This window comes from Nesoenas mayeri, assembly GCF_963082525.1.
Source record: "Nesoenas mayeri genome assembly, chromosome: 38".
Taxonomy (NCBI): domain Eukaryota; kingdom Metazoa; phylum Chordata; class Aves; order Columbiformes; family Columbidae; genus Nesoenas; species Nesoenas mayeri.
The window spans coordinates 134,544-150,491 of record NC_137579.1 but is presented as its reverse complement, the minus strand read 5'-3'; the positions used below and the strand labels follow the sequence as shown (position 1 = coordinate 150,491).

Below are 15,948 nucleotides of genomic sequence, written 5' to 3'. Positions count from 1 at the left end.
CTCCTGGGTCCCTACCCGGACTCCTGGGTCCCCCCTGAACGCCTGGGTCCCCCCGAACTCCTGGGTCCCTCGAACTCCTGGGTCCCTACCCGGACTCCTGGGTCCCCCCTGAACGCCTGGGTCCCCCCGAACTCCTGGGTTCCCCAAACTTCTGGGTCCCCCGAATGCCTGGGTCCCTCCCGAACTCCTGGGTTCCCCTCGAACGTCTGGGTCTCCCCTGAACGCCGGGGTCCCCCCCGAACACCTGGGTCCCCCCGAAATCCTGGGTCCCCCCGAAATCCTAGGTCCCCCCCGAACGCCTGGGTTCACTCCCGAACTCCTGGGTTCCCCCCGAACGTCTGGGTCTCCCCTGAACGCCTGGGTCCCTCCCGAACGCCTGGGTCCCCCCGAAATCCTGGGTCTCCCCCAAAATCCTGGGTCCCCTCCGAACGCCTGGGTCCCTCCCGAACGCCTGGGTCCCTCACGAACTCCTGGGTCCCCCCCGAACGCCAGGGTCCCCCCGAACTCCTGGGTCCCCCAAACTTCTGGGTCCCCCGAACGCCTGGGTCCCTCTCGAACTCCTGGGTTCCCCCCGAACGTCTGGGTCCCCCCGAAATCCTGGGTCCCCCCCGAACTCCTGAGTCCCCCGAACGCCTGGGTCCCCCCGAACTCCTGGGTCCCTACCCGGACTCCTGGGTCCCCCTGAACGCCTGGGTTCACTCCCGAACTCCTGGGTCCCCCCGAACGCCTGGGTCCCTCCCGAACTCCTGGGTTCCCCCTGAACGTCTGGGTCTCCCCTGAACGCCGGGGTCCCCCCCGAACTCCTGGGTCCCCTGGATGCCTGGGTCCCTCCCGAACGCCTGGGTCCCCCCGAACGCCTGGGTCCCCCCGAACTCCTGGGTCCCTCCCGAACGCCGGGGTCCCCCCCGAACTCCTGGGTCCCCCTGAACGCCTGGGTTCCCGGGACGCCTGGGTCCCTCCCGAACGCCTGGGTCCCTCCGAACGCCTGGGTCCCCCCGAACGCCTGGGTCCCCGAACGCCTGGGTCCACTCCAGAACTCCTGGATCACCCCGAACGCCTGGGTCCCCCGAACCCCTGGGTCCCCCCCGAACTCCTGGGTCCCCCGAACCCCTGGGTCCCCCCGAACGCCTGGGTCCCCCCGCAGCGCGTGGGCTGCGGGTCGTGCGGCGCGTGTCTCCTCCCCCGCGACTGCGGCATCTGCAGCGCCTGCGCCCGCCCCTCCCCCGCCAAGTGCCTCCTGCGCCGCTGCCTGCGCATCGTCAAGAAGGTAACGACCCCACTGACCCCCATTGTCCCCCATTGATCCCAATTGACCCCCATTGACCCCTGTTGATCCCCATTGACGCCCATTGACCCCCATTGGCGCCCATTGATCCCCATTGACCCCCATTGACCCCCATTGACCCCCATTGACATCCATTGACGCCCATTGACGCCCGTTGACCCCCACTGACCCCCACTGACCTCCACTGACCCCCATTGACCCCCACTGACCCCCATTGAGCCCCGTTGATCCCCGTTGACCCCCACTGACCCCCATTGATCCCCGTTGACCCCCCATAAACCCCCTTGATGCCCATTGACGCCCATTGACGCCCATTGACCCCATTGACCCCCATTGACCCCCATTGACCCTCATTGACGCCCATAGATGCCCATTGACGCCCATTGGTCCCCGTTGACCCCCATTGACGCCCATTGACCCCCACTGACCCCCGTTGACCTCCATTGACCCCGATTGACGCCCATTGGCGCCCATTGACGCCCATTGAAATCCATTGACCCCCATTGATGCCCATTGACGCCCATTGACGCCCATTGACGCCCATTGACGCCCATTGACCCCCATTGACCCCCATTGGCGCCCATTGACGCCCATTGACCCTCATTGACCTCCATTGATGCCCACTGACCCCCGTTGACCCCCGTTGACCCCCGTTGACCCCCATTGATCCCCATTGACCCCCATTGACGCCCATTGACCCCCATTGACCCCCATTGGCGCCCATTGACGCCCATTGACCCCCATTGACCCCCATTGACGCCCATTGACGCCCATTGACCCCCACTGACCCCCACTGACCCCCATTGACCCCCACTGATCCCCGTTGACTCCCCATTGACCCCCATTAACCCCCACTGACCCCCATTGATCCCGATTGACGCCCATTGATGCCCATTGACGCCCATTGACGCCCATTGACCCCCATTGACGCCCATTGACCCCCATTGACCCCCATTGACATCCATTGACGCCCATTGACATCCATTGACGCCCATTGACCCCCACTGACCCCCATTGACCCCCACTGACCCCCATTGATCCCCGTTGACCCCTGTTGACCCCCACTGACCCCCATTGATCCCCGTTGACCCCCTATAAACCCTCATTGACCCCCACTGACCCCCATTGACGCCCATTGACGCCCATTGACGCCCATAGACGCCCATAGACGCCCATTGACGCCCATTGATCCCCGTTGACCCCCATTGATCCCCGTTGACTCCCCATTGACCCCCATTGGCCCCCATTAACCCCCACTGACCCCGATTGACCCCCATTGACGCCCATTGACGCCCATTGACCCCCATTGACCCCCATTGACATCCATTGACGCCCATTGACATCCATTGACACCCGTTGACCCCCATTGACGCCCATTGACGCCCATTGACGCCCATTGACCCCCATTGACGCCCATTGACGCCCATTGACGCCCATTGACCCCCATTGACCCCCATTGACCTCCATTGACGCCCATAGACGCCCATTGATCCCCATTGACCCCCATTGATCCCCATTGACTCCCCATTGACCCCCATTGGCCCCTATTGACCCCCACTGACCCCCGTTGACCTCCATTGACCCCGATTGACCCCCATTGACCCCCATTGACGCCCATTGACCCCCATTGACGCCCATTGACGCCCGTTGACTCCCGTTGACACCCATTGACCCCCATTGACCCCCGTTGACACCCATTGACATCCATTGACGCCCATTGACGCCCATTGACATCAATTGACGCCCATTGACGCCCATTGACATCAATTGACGCCCATTGACCCCCATTGACGCCCATTGACGCCCATTGACATAAATTGACGCCCATTGACGCCCACTGACCCCCACTGACCCCCACTGACCCCCATTGACATCCATTGACGCCCATTGACCTCCATTGACCCCCACTGACCCCCATTGACCCCCATTGACTCTCCATTGACCCCCATTGACCCATGTTGACCCCCATTCCCCCCATTGACCCCCATTGACATCCATTGACTCATGTTGACCCCCATTGCCCCCCATTGCCCCCATTGACTCTCCATTGCCCCCCATTGACCCCCATTGACATCCATTGCCCCCCATTGACCCCCATTGACATCCATTGACTCCTGTTGACCTCCATTGACTCTCCATTGCCCCCCATTGCCCGCCATTGACTCATGTTGACACCCATTGACTCCCCATTGACTCATGTTGACCCCCATTGACTCTCCATTGACCCCCATTGACCCCCATTGACGTCCATTGACTCTTGTTGATCCCCATTGCCCCCCATTGACCCCCATTGACTCATGTTGACCCCCATTGCCCCCCATTGCCCCCCATTGCCCCCCATTGAACTCCATTAACTCTCCATTGACTCATGTTGACCCCCATTGACCCCCATTGACTCTCCATCGACTCATGTTGACCCCCATTGCCCCCATTGACTCTCCATTGACCCCCATTGACCCCCATTGACTCATGTTGACCCCCATTGCCCCCCATTGCCCCCATGTCCCCCATTGCCCCCCATGTCCCCCATTGCCGCCCATTACCCTCCATGTCCCCCGTGTCCCCCATGTCCCCCATTGACCCCCATTGACTCTCCATTGACCCCTATTGACCCCCATTGACTCCTGTTGACCCCCATTGATTCTCCATTGACTCTCCATTACCCCCCATGTCCCCCATTGCCCCCCATTGACTCTCCATTGACTCATGTTGCCCCCCATTGACCCCTATTGACCCTCATTGCCCCCATTGACTTTCCATTGACTTTCCATTGACTCCCATTGACCCCCATTGACTCTCCATTGACTCCTGTTGACCCCCATTGATCCCCATTGACTATCCATTGATCCCCATTGACTATCCATTGATCCCCATTGACCCCCATTGACTCATGTTGACCCCCATTGCCCCTCATTGCCCCCATTGACTCTCCATTGACTCCCATTGACATCCATTGACTCATGTTGCCCCCCATTGACCCCCATTGACCCCCATTGACCCCCATTGACATCCATTGACTCCTGTTGACCCCCATTGACCCCCATTGACTATCCATTGATCCCCATTGACCCCCATTGACCCCCATTGCCCCCCATTGACTCATGTTGACCCCCATTGACATCCATTGACTCATGTTGACCCCCATTGCCCCCATTGACTCTCCATTGACCCCCATTGACCCTCATTGACTCATGTTGACCCCCATGTCCCCCATTGCCCCCCATGTCCCCCATGTCCCCCATTACCCCATGTCCCCCATTATCCCCCATGTCCCCCATTACCCCATTGCCCCCCATTACCCCATTGACCCCCATGTCCCCCCAGGGCTGGGGCTGTGGGGCGTGCGGGGGCTGCCTGAGCACCGAGGATTGTGGGAGCTGCTGCTTCTGCCAGCGCCGCCTGCAGCCCGGGAGGAAGCGCCAGTGGCGCTGCCTGCGCCGCCGCTGCCTGCGCCCGCAGGTACCCAGCGCCCCATAGCGCCCCATAGATCGCCCCATAGCGCCCCATAGAACCCCATAGATCACCCCATAGATCGCCCCATAGATCACCCCATAGTGACCCATGGATCGCCCCATAGATCACCCCATAGATCGCCCCATAGCGCCCCATAGATCGCCCCATAGATCACCCCATAGTAACCCATGGATCGCCCCATAGATCGCCCCATAGATCGCCTCACAGCACCCCGTAGATCACCCCGTAGATCGCCCCATAGATCACCCCATAAATCACCCCATAGATCAGCCCATAGCGTCCCATAGATCGCCCCATAGTGACCTATGGATGGCTCCATAGATTGCCCCATAGCGCCCCATAGATCATCCCATAGATCGCCCCATAGATCACCCCATAGTGACCCATGGATCGCCCCATAGATCGCCCCATAGCGCCCCATGGATCGCCCCATAGCGCCCCACAGCACCCCATAGATTGCCCCATAGCGCTCCATACATCGCCCCATAGCGCCCCATAGATTGCCCCAGAGCGCTTCATACATCGCCCCATAGCGCCCCATAGATTGCCCCATGGATCACCCCATAGTGACCCATGGATCGCTCCATAGATCGCCCCAAAGTGCCCCATACATCGCCCCATAACGCCCCATAGATTGCCCCAGAGCGCCCCATAGATCACCCCATAGATCGCCCCATAGATCGCCCCATAGCGCTCCATACATCGCCCCAGAGCGCCCCATAGATCGCCCCATAGATCGCCCCATAGCGCTCCATACATCGCCCCATAGCGCCCCATAGATCGCCCCATAGATCGCCCCATAGCGCCCCATAGATTACCCCAGAGCGCCCCATAGATCACCCCACAACACCCCATAGATCGCCTCATGGCGCCCATAGGTCACCCCATAGATCACCCCATAGATCGCCCCACGGCGACCCATGTATTGCCCCATAGATCGCCCCATAGAGCTCCATAGATCGCCCCATAGCACCCCATAGATCACCCCACAGCGCCCTATAGATCACCCCACAGCGCGCCATAGATCATCCAATAGATCGCCCCATAGATCGCCCCATAGCCCCATGTCCCCCCCTCTCTGACCTCTCCCCCTTTGTTGCCCCACAGAGGTCGGGGGTCACCAAGAAGCCGCCCCCCGGCCCCCGCAAACTGACGCTGGTGAGTCCCGGACGCCTGGGTCCCTCCCGAACTCCTGGGTCCCTCCCAGACTCCTGGGTCCCTCCCGGATGCCTGGGTCCACCCTCACCCCCATTTTCTCTCTCCCCCCCCAGCAATGGAACCCCCCCCCGGAGCGGGAACCCAGCGCCGCCCCCAGCACCCGCTACAGGGTGAGTGTCCCCCCCGCCCTGGTCCCGGACGCCTGGGTCCCTCTCAGACGCCTGGGTCCACCCCCGCACTCCTGGGTCCCTCCCGAACTCCTGGGTCCCTCCCGGACTCCTGGGTCCCTCGAACTCTTGAGTCCCCCCTCCGAACTCCTCCGTCCCTACCCGAACTCCTGGGTCCCTCCTGAACTCCTGGGTCCCTCCCGAACTCCTGGGTCCCCGCCCCGGACTCCTGGGTCCCTCCTGGATGTCTGGGTCCCCCGAACTCCTGGGTCCCCCCCCGAACTCCTGGGTCCCTCCCGAACTCCTGGGTCCCTCCTGAACTCCTGGGTCCCTCCCCGCACTCCTGGGTCCCTCCCGCACTCCTGGGTCCCTCCCGAACTCCTGGGTCCACCCCTGAACTCCTGAGTCCCCCCCCGAACTCCTGGGTCCCTCCCGAACTCCTGGGTCCCTCCTGAACTCCTGGGTCCCTCCCGAACTCCTGGGTCCACCCCTGAACTCCTGAGTGCCCCTCCGAACTCCTGGGTCCCTCCCGAACTCCTGGGTCCCTCCCAAACTCCTGGGTCCCCGCCCCGGACTCCTGGGTCCCTCCTGGATGTCTGGGTCCCCCGAACTCCTGGGTCCCCCCCTGAACTCCTGGGTCCCTCCTGAACTCCTGGATCCATCCCGAACTCCTGGGTCCCTCCCTGAACTCCTGGGTCCCTCCCGAACTCCTGGGTCCCCCCCCCGAACTCCTGGGTCCCTCCCGGACGCCTGGGTCCCTTCCAACCCCCTCCCCACCTTCCAGAAGCAGCCAGCCAAGGAGAAGAAAAAACCGGGGAGACCCCCCAAGCACCCCGGGACGCGTGGGGGCGGGGTGAGTGCCGGACGCCTGGGTCCCTTCCCGGACACCTGGGTCCCTCCCGAACTCTTGGGTCCATTCCCGAACTCCTGGGTCCATTCCCGAACTCCTGGGTCCCCTTCTTTCCCACCGGTGCAGCTATTAGGGAGTGGGCGGGGCCGTAATACTCCTAATAGCGGAGCCTAATGGGGCCGTAATGGCGCTAATAGCCGCGCCAATGCTAATTGGGGGGGGGGTACCGTAATGCTCTTAATAGCTGCTCCCCATTAATGTGGGTGTGCAGGGCACCGTAATGTCTCTAATAGTGGGGGTGGTACCGTAACACCCATAATAGCTGCCCAGAGGCTTAATATTGGGGTTCAGGTCTAAGAATAGGGGGGGGGTAGGTACCGTAACAGCCTTAATAGCTGCTCATTGGGTTGTAATGTTGGGGTTCGGGTGCCGTAAAGCCCCTAATAGCTGCTCATAGGGTTGTAATGTTGGGGTTCAGGTGCCGTAAAGCCCCTAATAGCTGCTCATAGGGTTGTAATGTTGGGGTTCGGGTGCCGTAAAGCCCCTAATAGCTGCTCATAGGGTTGTAATGTTGGGGTTCGGGTGCCGTAAAGCCCCTAATAGCTGCTCATAGGGTTGTAATGTTGGGGTTCGGGTGCCGTAAAGCCCCTAATAGCTGCTCATAGGGTTGTAATGTTGGGGTTCAGGTGCCGTAAAGCCCCTAATAGCTGCTCATAGGGTTGTAATGTTGGGGTTCGGGTGCCGTAAAGCCCCTAATAGCTGCTCATAGGGTTGTAATGTTGGGGTTCAAGTGCCGTAAAGCCCCTAATAGCTGCTCATAGGGTTGTAATGTTGGGGTTCGGGTGCCGTAAAGCCCCTAATAGCTGCTCATAGGGTTGTAATGTTGGGGTTCGGGTGCCGTAAAGCCCCTAATAGCTGCTCATAGGGTTGTAATGTTGGGGTTCGGGTGCCGTAAAGCCCCTAATAGCTGCTCATAGGGTTGTAATGTTGGGGTTTGGGTGCCGTAAAGCCCCTAATAGCTGCTCATAGGGTTGTAATGTTGGGGTTCGGGTGCAGTAAAGCCCCTAATAGCTGCTCATAGGGTTGTAATGTTGGGGTTCGGGTGCCGTAAAGCCCCTAATAGCTGCTCATAGGGTTGTAATGTTGGGGTTCGGGTGCCGTAAAGCCCCTAATAGCTGCTCATAGGGTTGTAATGTTGGGGTTCAGGTGCCGTAAAGCCCCTAATAGCTGCTCATAGGGTTGTAATGTTGGGGTTCAGGTGCCGTAAAGCCCCTAATAGCTGCTCATAGGGTTGTAATGTTGGGGTTCAAGTGCCGTAAAGCCCCTAATAGCTGCTCATAGGGTTGTAATGTTGGGGTTCGGGTGCCGTAAAGCCCCTAATAGCTGCTCATAGGGTTGTAATGTTGGGGTTCGGGTGCCGTAAAGCCCCTAATAGCTGCTCATAGGGTTGTAATGTTGGGGTTCAAGTACCGTAATGCCCCTAATAGCTGCTCATAGGGTTGTAATGTTGGGGTTCAAGTGCCGTAAAGCCCCTAATAGCTGCTCATAGGGTTGTAATGTTGGGGTTCGGGTGCCGTAAAGCCCCTAATAGCTGCTCATAGGGTTGTAATGTTGGGGTTCGGGTGCCGTAACACCCCTAATAGCTGCTCATAGGGTTGTAATGTTGGGGTTCGGGTGCCGTAAAGCCCCTAATAGCTGCTCATAGGGTTGTAATGTTGGGGTTCAAGTACCGTAATGCCCCTAATAGCTGCTCCAAGACTTTAGATCAGGGTCAGAATTACTGTAATAGAGGGGTGAATGTACCATAATGTGTCTAATAGTGGCACCTACAGCCCATAATAGCAGCACTTGAGTACCGTATTCATTCTAATACTGGGGCCTTGGTACCGTAATGCTCCTAATAGTGGCTCCATAAATTTATATGAAGGTCAGAATTACCGTGATAGGGGGTTGAATGTACCGTAATGTCTCTAATATGGGCACCTAGAGCCCATAGGAGTGGTGCACAAGTACCGTATTGGTTCTAATAGTGGGACCTGATTACCGTAATGCTCCTAATAGCAACTCCAAGACTTTATATCGGGCTCGGAATTGCCATAATAGGGGGTCGAATGTACCGTAATGTCTCTAATATGGGCACCTAGAGCCCATAATAGCGACACACTAGTACCATATTCATTCTAATAGTGGGGCGTGGTTACCATAATGTTCCTAATAGCCGCTCCACAACTTTATATCAATGTCAGAATTAACATAATAGAGGGTCAAATGTACCATAATGTCTCTAATATGGGCACCTATAGCGCATAATAGTAGCACATGAGTACCATATTCATTCTAATACCGGGGCCTGGGTACCGTAATGCTCCTAATAGTTGCTCCAGAACTTTCTATTAGGGTCAGAATTACCGTAATAGTATCATATGCATTGTAATATTGGGGCCTGGGTACCGTAATGCTTCTAATACTTGCTCCATAACTTCATATGAAGGTCAGAATTACCGTAATAGGGGGTTGAATGTACCGTAATGTCTCTAATATGAGCACCTAGAGCCCATAGTACCACCGCACACTTACCATATATATTGTAATATGACCACCCCATTACCATAAGCCCCTTAACAGTGGATGTACCGTAATATCTCTAATATGAGCACCCATAGTACCAACACCCACTCACCGTATATATTGTAATACGACAACCCCATTAGCATAAGCCCCTTAATAGCGGATGTACCGTAATGTCTCTAATATGAGCACCCACAGCACATACTTACCATATATATTGTAATACGACAGCCCCATTATCATAAGCGCCTTAATAGCGGATGTACCGTAATGTCTCTAATATGAGCACCCACAGCACCCACTTACCGTATATATTGTAATATGACAACCCCATCACCATAAGCCCCCTAATAGCGGATGTACCGTAATGTCTCTAATATGAGCACCCACAGCACACACTTACCATATATATTGTAATACAACCACCCCATTACCATAAGCCTCTTAATAGCGGATGTACCGTAATGTGTCTAATATGAGCACCCATAGCACCCACTTACCGTATATATTGTAATACGACCACCCCATTATTATAAGCCCCTTAATAGCGGATGTACCATAATGTCTCTAATATGAGCACCCATAGCATACACCTACCGTATATATTGTAATACGACCACCCCATTACTATAAGCCCCTTAATAGCGGGGATACCATAATGTCTGTAATATGAGCACCCATAGTACCAGCACCCACTATACTGTATATATTGTAATACGACAACCCCATTACCATAAGCCTCCTAATAGCAGATGTACCATAACGTCTCTAATATGAGCAGCCATAGCACCCACTTACCGTATATATTGTAATACGACCACCCTATAACTATAAGCCCCTTAATAGCGGATGTACCGTAATGTCTCTAGTATGAGCACCCACAGCACCCACTTACCGTATATATTGCAATACGACCACCCCATTACTATAAGCCCCTTAATAGCAGGTGTACCGTAATGTTTCTAATATGAGCACCCACAGCACACACTTACCATATATATTGTAATACGACAGCCCCATTATCATAAACCACTTAATAGCGGATGCATTGTAATGTCTCTAACATGAGCACCCATAGTACCAACACCCACTTACCGTATATATTGTAATACAACCACCCCATTACTATAAGCCTCTTAATAGCGGATGTACCGTAGTGTGTCTAATATGAGCACCCATAGCACCCACTTACCGTATATATTGTAATACAACCACCCCATTGCCATAAGCCTCCTAATAGCAGATGTACCGTAACGTCTCCAATATGAGCAGCCATAGCACACACTTACCGTATATATTGTAATACAACCACCCTATAACTATAAGCCCCTTAATAGTGGATGTACCGTAATGTCTGTAGTATGAGCACCCATAGCACACACTTACCGTATATATTGTAATATGACCACCTCATTACTGTAAGCCGCTTAATAGGGGATGTACCGTAATGTCTCTAATATGAGCACCTAGACCCCATAATACCAGCACCCAGTTACCATATATATTATAATACAACCACCCCATTACCATAAGCCTCCTAATAGCGGATGTACCGTAATGTCTCTAATATGAGCACCCATAGCACCCACTTACCGTATATATTGTAATACAACCACCCCATTACTATAAGCCCCTTAATAGCAGATGTACCGTAATGTCTCTAATATGAGCACCTATAGCACACACTTACCGTATATATTATAATATGACCACCTCATTACTGTAAGCCGCTTAATAGGGGATGTACCGTAATGTCTCTAATATGAGCACCTATAGCACCCACTTACCGTATATATATTGTAATACGACCACCCCATTACTCTAAGCCCCTTAATAGCAGATGTACTGTGATGTCTCTAATATGAGCACCTATAGCACACACTTACCGTATATATTGTAATATGATCATCTCATTACTATAAGCCCCTTAATAGCGGATGTACCGTAATGTCTCTAGTATGAGCACCCATAGCACACACTTACCGTATATATTGTAATATGACCACCTCATTACTGTAAGCCGCTTAATAGGGGATGTACCGTAATGTCTCTAATATGAGCACCTAGACCCCATAATACCAGCACGCAGTTACCATATATATTATAATACAACCACCCCATTACCATAAGCCTCCTAATGGCAGATGTACCGTAATGTCTCTAATATGAGCACCCATAGCACCCACTTACCGTATATATTGTAATACGACCACCCCATTACTATAAGCCCCTTAATAGGCGATGTACTGTAATGTCTCTAATGTGAGCACCCATAGTACCAGCACCCACTTACCGTATATATTGTAATATGACCACCCCATTACCGTAAGCCTCTTAATAGTAGATGTACCGTAATGTCTCTAATATAAGCACCCATAGCACACACCGTGTATACTGTAATACGACCACCCCATTACTATAAGCCCCTTAATAGCAGATGTACTGTAATGTCTCTAATATGAGCACCTATAGCACACACTTACCGTATATATTGTAATACAACCACCCCATTACTATAAGCCTCTTAATAGCGGATGTACCGTAATGTGTCTAATATGAGCACCCATAGCACCCACTTACTGTATATATTGTAATACGACAACCCCATTACTATAAGACCCCTAATAGCAGATGTACTGTAATGTCTCTAATATGAGCACCCATAGTACCAGCACCCACTTACCGTATATATTGTAATATGACAACCCCATTACCATAAGCCTCTTAATAGTAGATGTACCGTAATGTCTCTAATATAAGCACCCATAGCACACACCGTATATACTGTAATACGACCACCCCATTACTATAAGCCCCTTAATAGCAGATGTACTGTAATGTCTCTAATGTGAGCACCCATAGTACCAGCACCCACTTACCGTATATATTGTAATATGACAACCCCATTACCGTAAGCCTCTTAATAGTAGATGTACCGTAATGTCTCTAATATGAGCACCCATAGCACACACTTACCATATATATTGTAATATGATCATCTCATTACTATAAGCGCCTTAATAGCGGAGGTACCGTAATGTCTCTAGTATGAGCACCCATAGCACACACTTACCGTATATATTGTAATATGACCACCTCATTACTGTAAGCCGCTTAATAGGGGATGTACCGTAATGTCTCTAATATGAGCACCTAGACCCCATAATACCAGCACCCAGTTACCATATATATTATAATACAACCACCCCGTTACCATAAGCCTCCTAATGGTAGATGTACCGTAATGTCTCTAATATAAGCACCCATAGCACACACCGTATATACTGTAATACGACCACCCCATTACTATAAGCCCCTTAATAGCAGATGTACTGTAATGTCTCTAATGTGAGGACCCATAGTACCAGCACCCACTTACCGTATATATTGTAATATGACAACCCCATTACCGTAAGCCTCTTAATAGTAGATGTACCGTAATGTCTCTATTATGAGCACCCATAGCACACACTTACCGTATATATTGTAATATGATCATCTCATTACTATAAGCGCCTTAATAGCGGAGGTACCGTAATGTCTCTAGTATGAGCACCCATAGCACCCACTTACCGTATATATTGTAATATGACCACCTCATTACTGTAAGCAGCTTAATAGGGGATGTACCGTAATGTCTCTAATATGAGCACCTAGACCCCATAATACCAGCACCCAGTTACCATATATATTATAATACAACCACCCCATTACCATAAGCCTCCTAATGGCAGATGTACCGTAATGTCTCTAATATGAGCACCTATAGCACCCACTTACCGTATATATTGTAATACGACCACCCCATTACTATAAGCCCCTTAATAGCAGATGTACTGTAATGTCTCTAATGTGAGCACCTATAGCACACACTTACCGTATATATTGTAATATGATCATCTCATTACTATAAGCGCCTTAGTAGCGGATGTACCGTAATGTCTCTAATATGAGCACCCATAGCACACAGTTACTGTATATATTGTAATACGACCACCCCATTACTATAAGCCCCTTAATAGCAGATGTACTGTGATGTCTCTAATATGAGCACCTATAGCACACACTTACCGTATATATTGTAATATGATCATCTCATTACTATAAGCGCCTGAGTAGCGGATGTACCGTAATGTCTCTAATATAAGCACCCATAGCACACAGTTACCATATATATTGTAATACGACCAACCCATTACCGTAACCCCCCTAATAGCTGCACCCCTATCCCTAACCCCCCTCCCCCCACCTCCCGCTACCGTAACGCCGCTAATAGCCGCTCACGCACTAATTCCCCCCCATTCTAACCCAGGGGAGTTGGGTGGGTGGGGTGTGGGAAAGGGGGTGTTTTTGGGGGGTGGGGGGTGACCCCGCTTTGTGCCGCAGCGGAGCCGGCGCAGCCGCCGTTGCGGGGCCTGCGCGGGCTGCGAGCGCCCGGCCGACTGCGGCCGCTGCGACTTCTGCCGCGACAAGCCCAAGTTCGGCGGCCGCAACCGCAAGCGCCAGAAGTGCCGCTGGAGGCAGTGCCTGCGCCGCGCCATGGTGGGTGCCGCCCCGGGAACCCCCGGGGGCTCCCAGGAACCCCCAGTAGCTCCCAGTAACTCCCAGTAGCTCCCACTAGCTCCCAGTAACCCACAGTGGCTCCCAATGGCTCTCAGTAGCTCCCAGTAACCCCCAGTTGCTCCCAGTAACACCCAATGGCTCCTAATGGTCCCCAGTAGCTCCCAGTAACTCCCAGTGGCTCCCAGTGGTCCCCAGTAGCTCCCAGTAACTCCTAATGGTCCTTAGTAACTCCCAGTGACTCCTAATGGTCCCCAGTAGCTCCCAGTAGCTCCCAGTAGCTCCCAGTAACCCCCAGTGGCTCCCAGTAACCCCTAATGGTCCCCAGTAACCCCTAATGGTCCCCAGTAACCCCCAGTGGCTCCCAATGGCCACCAGTAGCTCCCAGTAACTCCAGTAGCTCCCAGTAACCCCTAATGGTCCCCAGTAACCCCCAGTGGCTCCCAATGCCCGCCAGTAGCTCCCAGTAACTCCCAGTAACCCCCAGTGGCTCCCAGTAGCTCCTAATGGCTCCCAGTAACCCCCAATGGCTCCCAATAGCTCCCAGTAACCCCTAATGGTCCCCAGTAACTCCCAGTAGCTCCCAGTGGCTCCCAGTAGCTCCTAATGGCTCCCAGTAGCTCCCAGTAGCTCCCAGTAACCCCCAGTGGCTCCCAGTAACCCCTAATGGTCCCCAGTAACCCCTAATGGTCCCCAGTAACACCCAATGGCTCCTAATGGTCCCCAGTAGCTCCCAGTAGCTCTCAGTAACTCCCAGTAACCCCCAGTGGCTCCCAGTAACCCCTAATGGTCCCCAGTAACCCCCAGTGGCTCCCAATGGCCGCCAGTAGCTCCCAGTAACTCCCAGTAGCTCCCAGTAACCCCCAGTGGCTCACAGTGGCTCCCAGTTACCCCTAATGGTCCCCAGTACCTCCCAGTAACCCCCAGTAGCTCCCAGTAACTCCCAGTGGCTCCCAGTAACTCCTAGTGGCTCCCAGTAACCCCTAATGGTCCCCAGTAGCTCCCAGTGGATCCTAATGGCTCGCAGTAACCCCCAATGGCTCCCAGTAGCTCCCAGTAACCGCCAGTGGCTCCCAGTAACCCCTAATGGTCCCCAGTGGTTCCCAATGGCTCCCAGTGACCCCTAATGGTCCCCAGTAACCCCCAGTGGCTCTTAATGGTGCCCAGTGGGTCCCAGTAACCCCTAATGGCTCCCAGTAACCCCCAATGGCTCCCAGTAGCTCCCAGTAACCCCCAGTGGCTCCTAATGGTGCCCAGTGGGTCCCAGTAACCCCTAATGGTTCTCAGTAACTCCCAGTAGCTCCAGTGGCTCCCAATGGTTCCCAGTAACCCCTAATGGTACCCAGTAGCTCCCAGTAACTCCCAGTGACTCCCAGTAACCCCTAATGGTTCCCAATAGCTCCCAGTAATCCGCAGTGGCTCCCAGTAACTCCTAATGGCTCCCAGTAACCCCCAATGGCTCCCAGTAGCTCCCAGTAACTCCTAATGGTCCCCAGTAACCCCCAGTGGCTCCCAGTAACTCCCAGTAGCTCCTAATGGCTTCCAGTAGCTCCCAGTAACTCCCAGTAACCCCCAGTGGCTCTCAGTGGCTCCTAATGGTCCCCAGTGGTTCCTAATGGCTCCCAGTAACCCCCAGTAGCTCCCAGTAACCCCCAGTAGCTCCCAGTAACACCCAATGGCTTGTAATGGCTCCAAGTAGCTCCCAGTAACCCCCAGTGGCTCCCAATGGCCGCCAGTAGCTCCCAGTAACCCCTAATGGTCCCCAGTGGCTCTTACTGGTCCTCAGTCACTCCCAATAGCTCCCAGTAACCCCAGTAAGCCCCAGTGGCTCCTAATGGCTCCCAGTAGCTCCCAGTAACCCCCAATGGCTCCCAGTAACCCCCAAT

The 15,948-nt window shown here is 53.9% G+C and overlaps 1 protein-coding gene across 1 annotated transcript in view; it reads left to right on the top strand.

Moving 5' to 3' along the window:
- LOC308051356 (methyl-CpG-binding domain protein 1-like) overlaps positions 1-15,948 on the top strand; it is a gene marked incomplete at its 3' end in the record, with an annotated part of 37,115 nt that overhangs the window by 14,455 nt on the left and 6,712 nt on the right. Inside the window, exons 7-12 of the mRNA XM_080361737.1 lie at positions 1,145-1,267; positions 4,610-4,744; positions 5,867-5,917; positions 6,031-6,087; positions 6,869-6,937; positions 13,889-14,044. Of these exons, the coding sequence (XP_080217863.1) occupies positions 1,145-1,267; positions 4,610-4,744; positions 5,867-5,917; positions 6,031-6,087; positions 6,869-6,937; positions 13,889-14,044 (591 nt within the window). The remainder of the gene's footprint in view (positions 1-1,144; positions 1,268-4,609; positions 4,745-5,866; positions 5,918-6,030; positions 6,088-6,868; positions 6,938-13,888; positions 14,045-15,948) is intronic.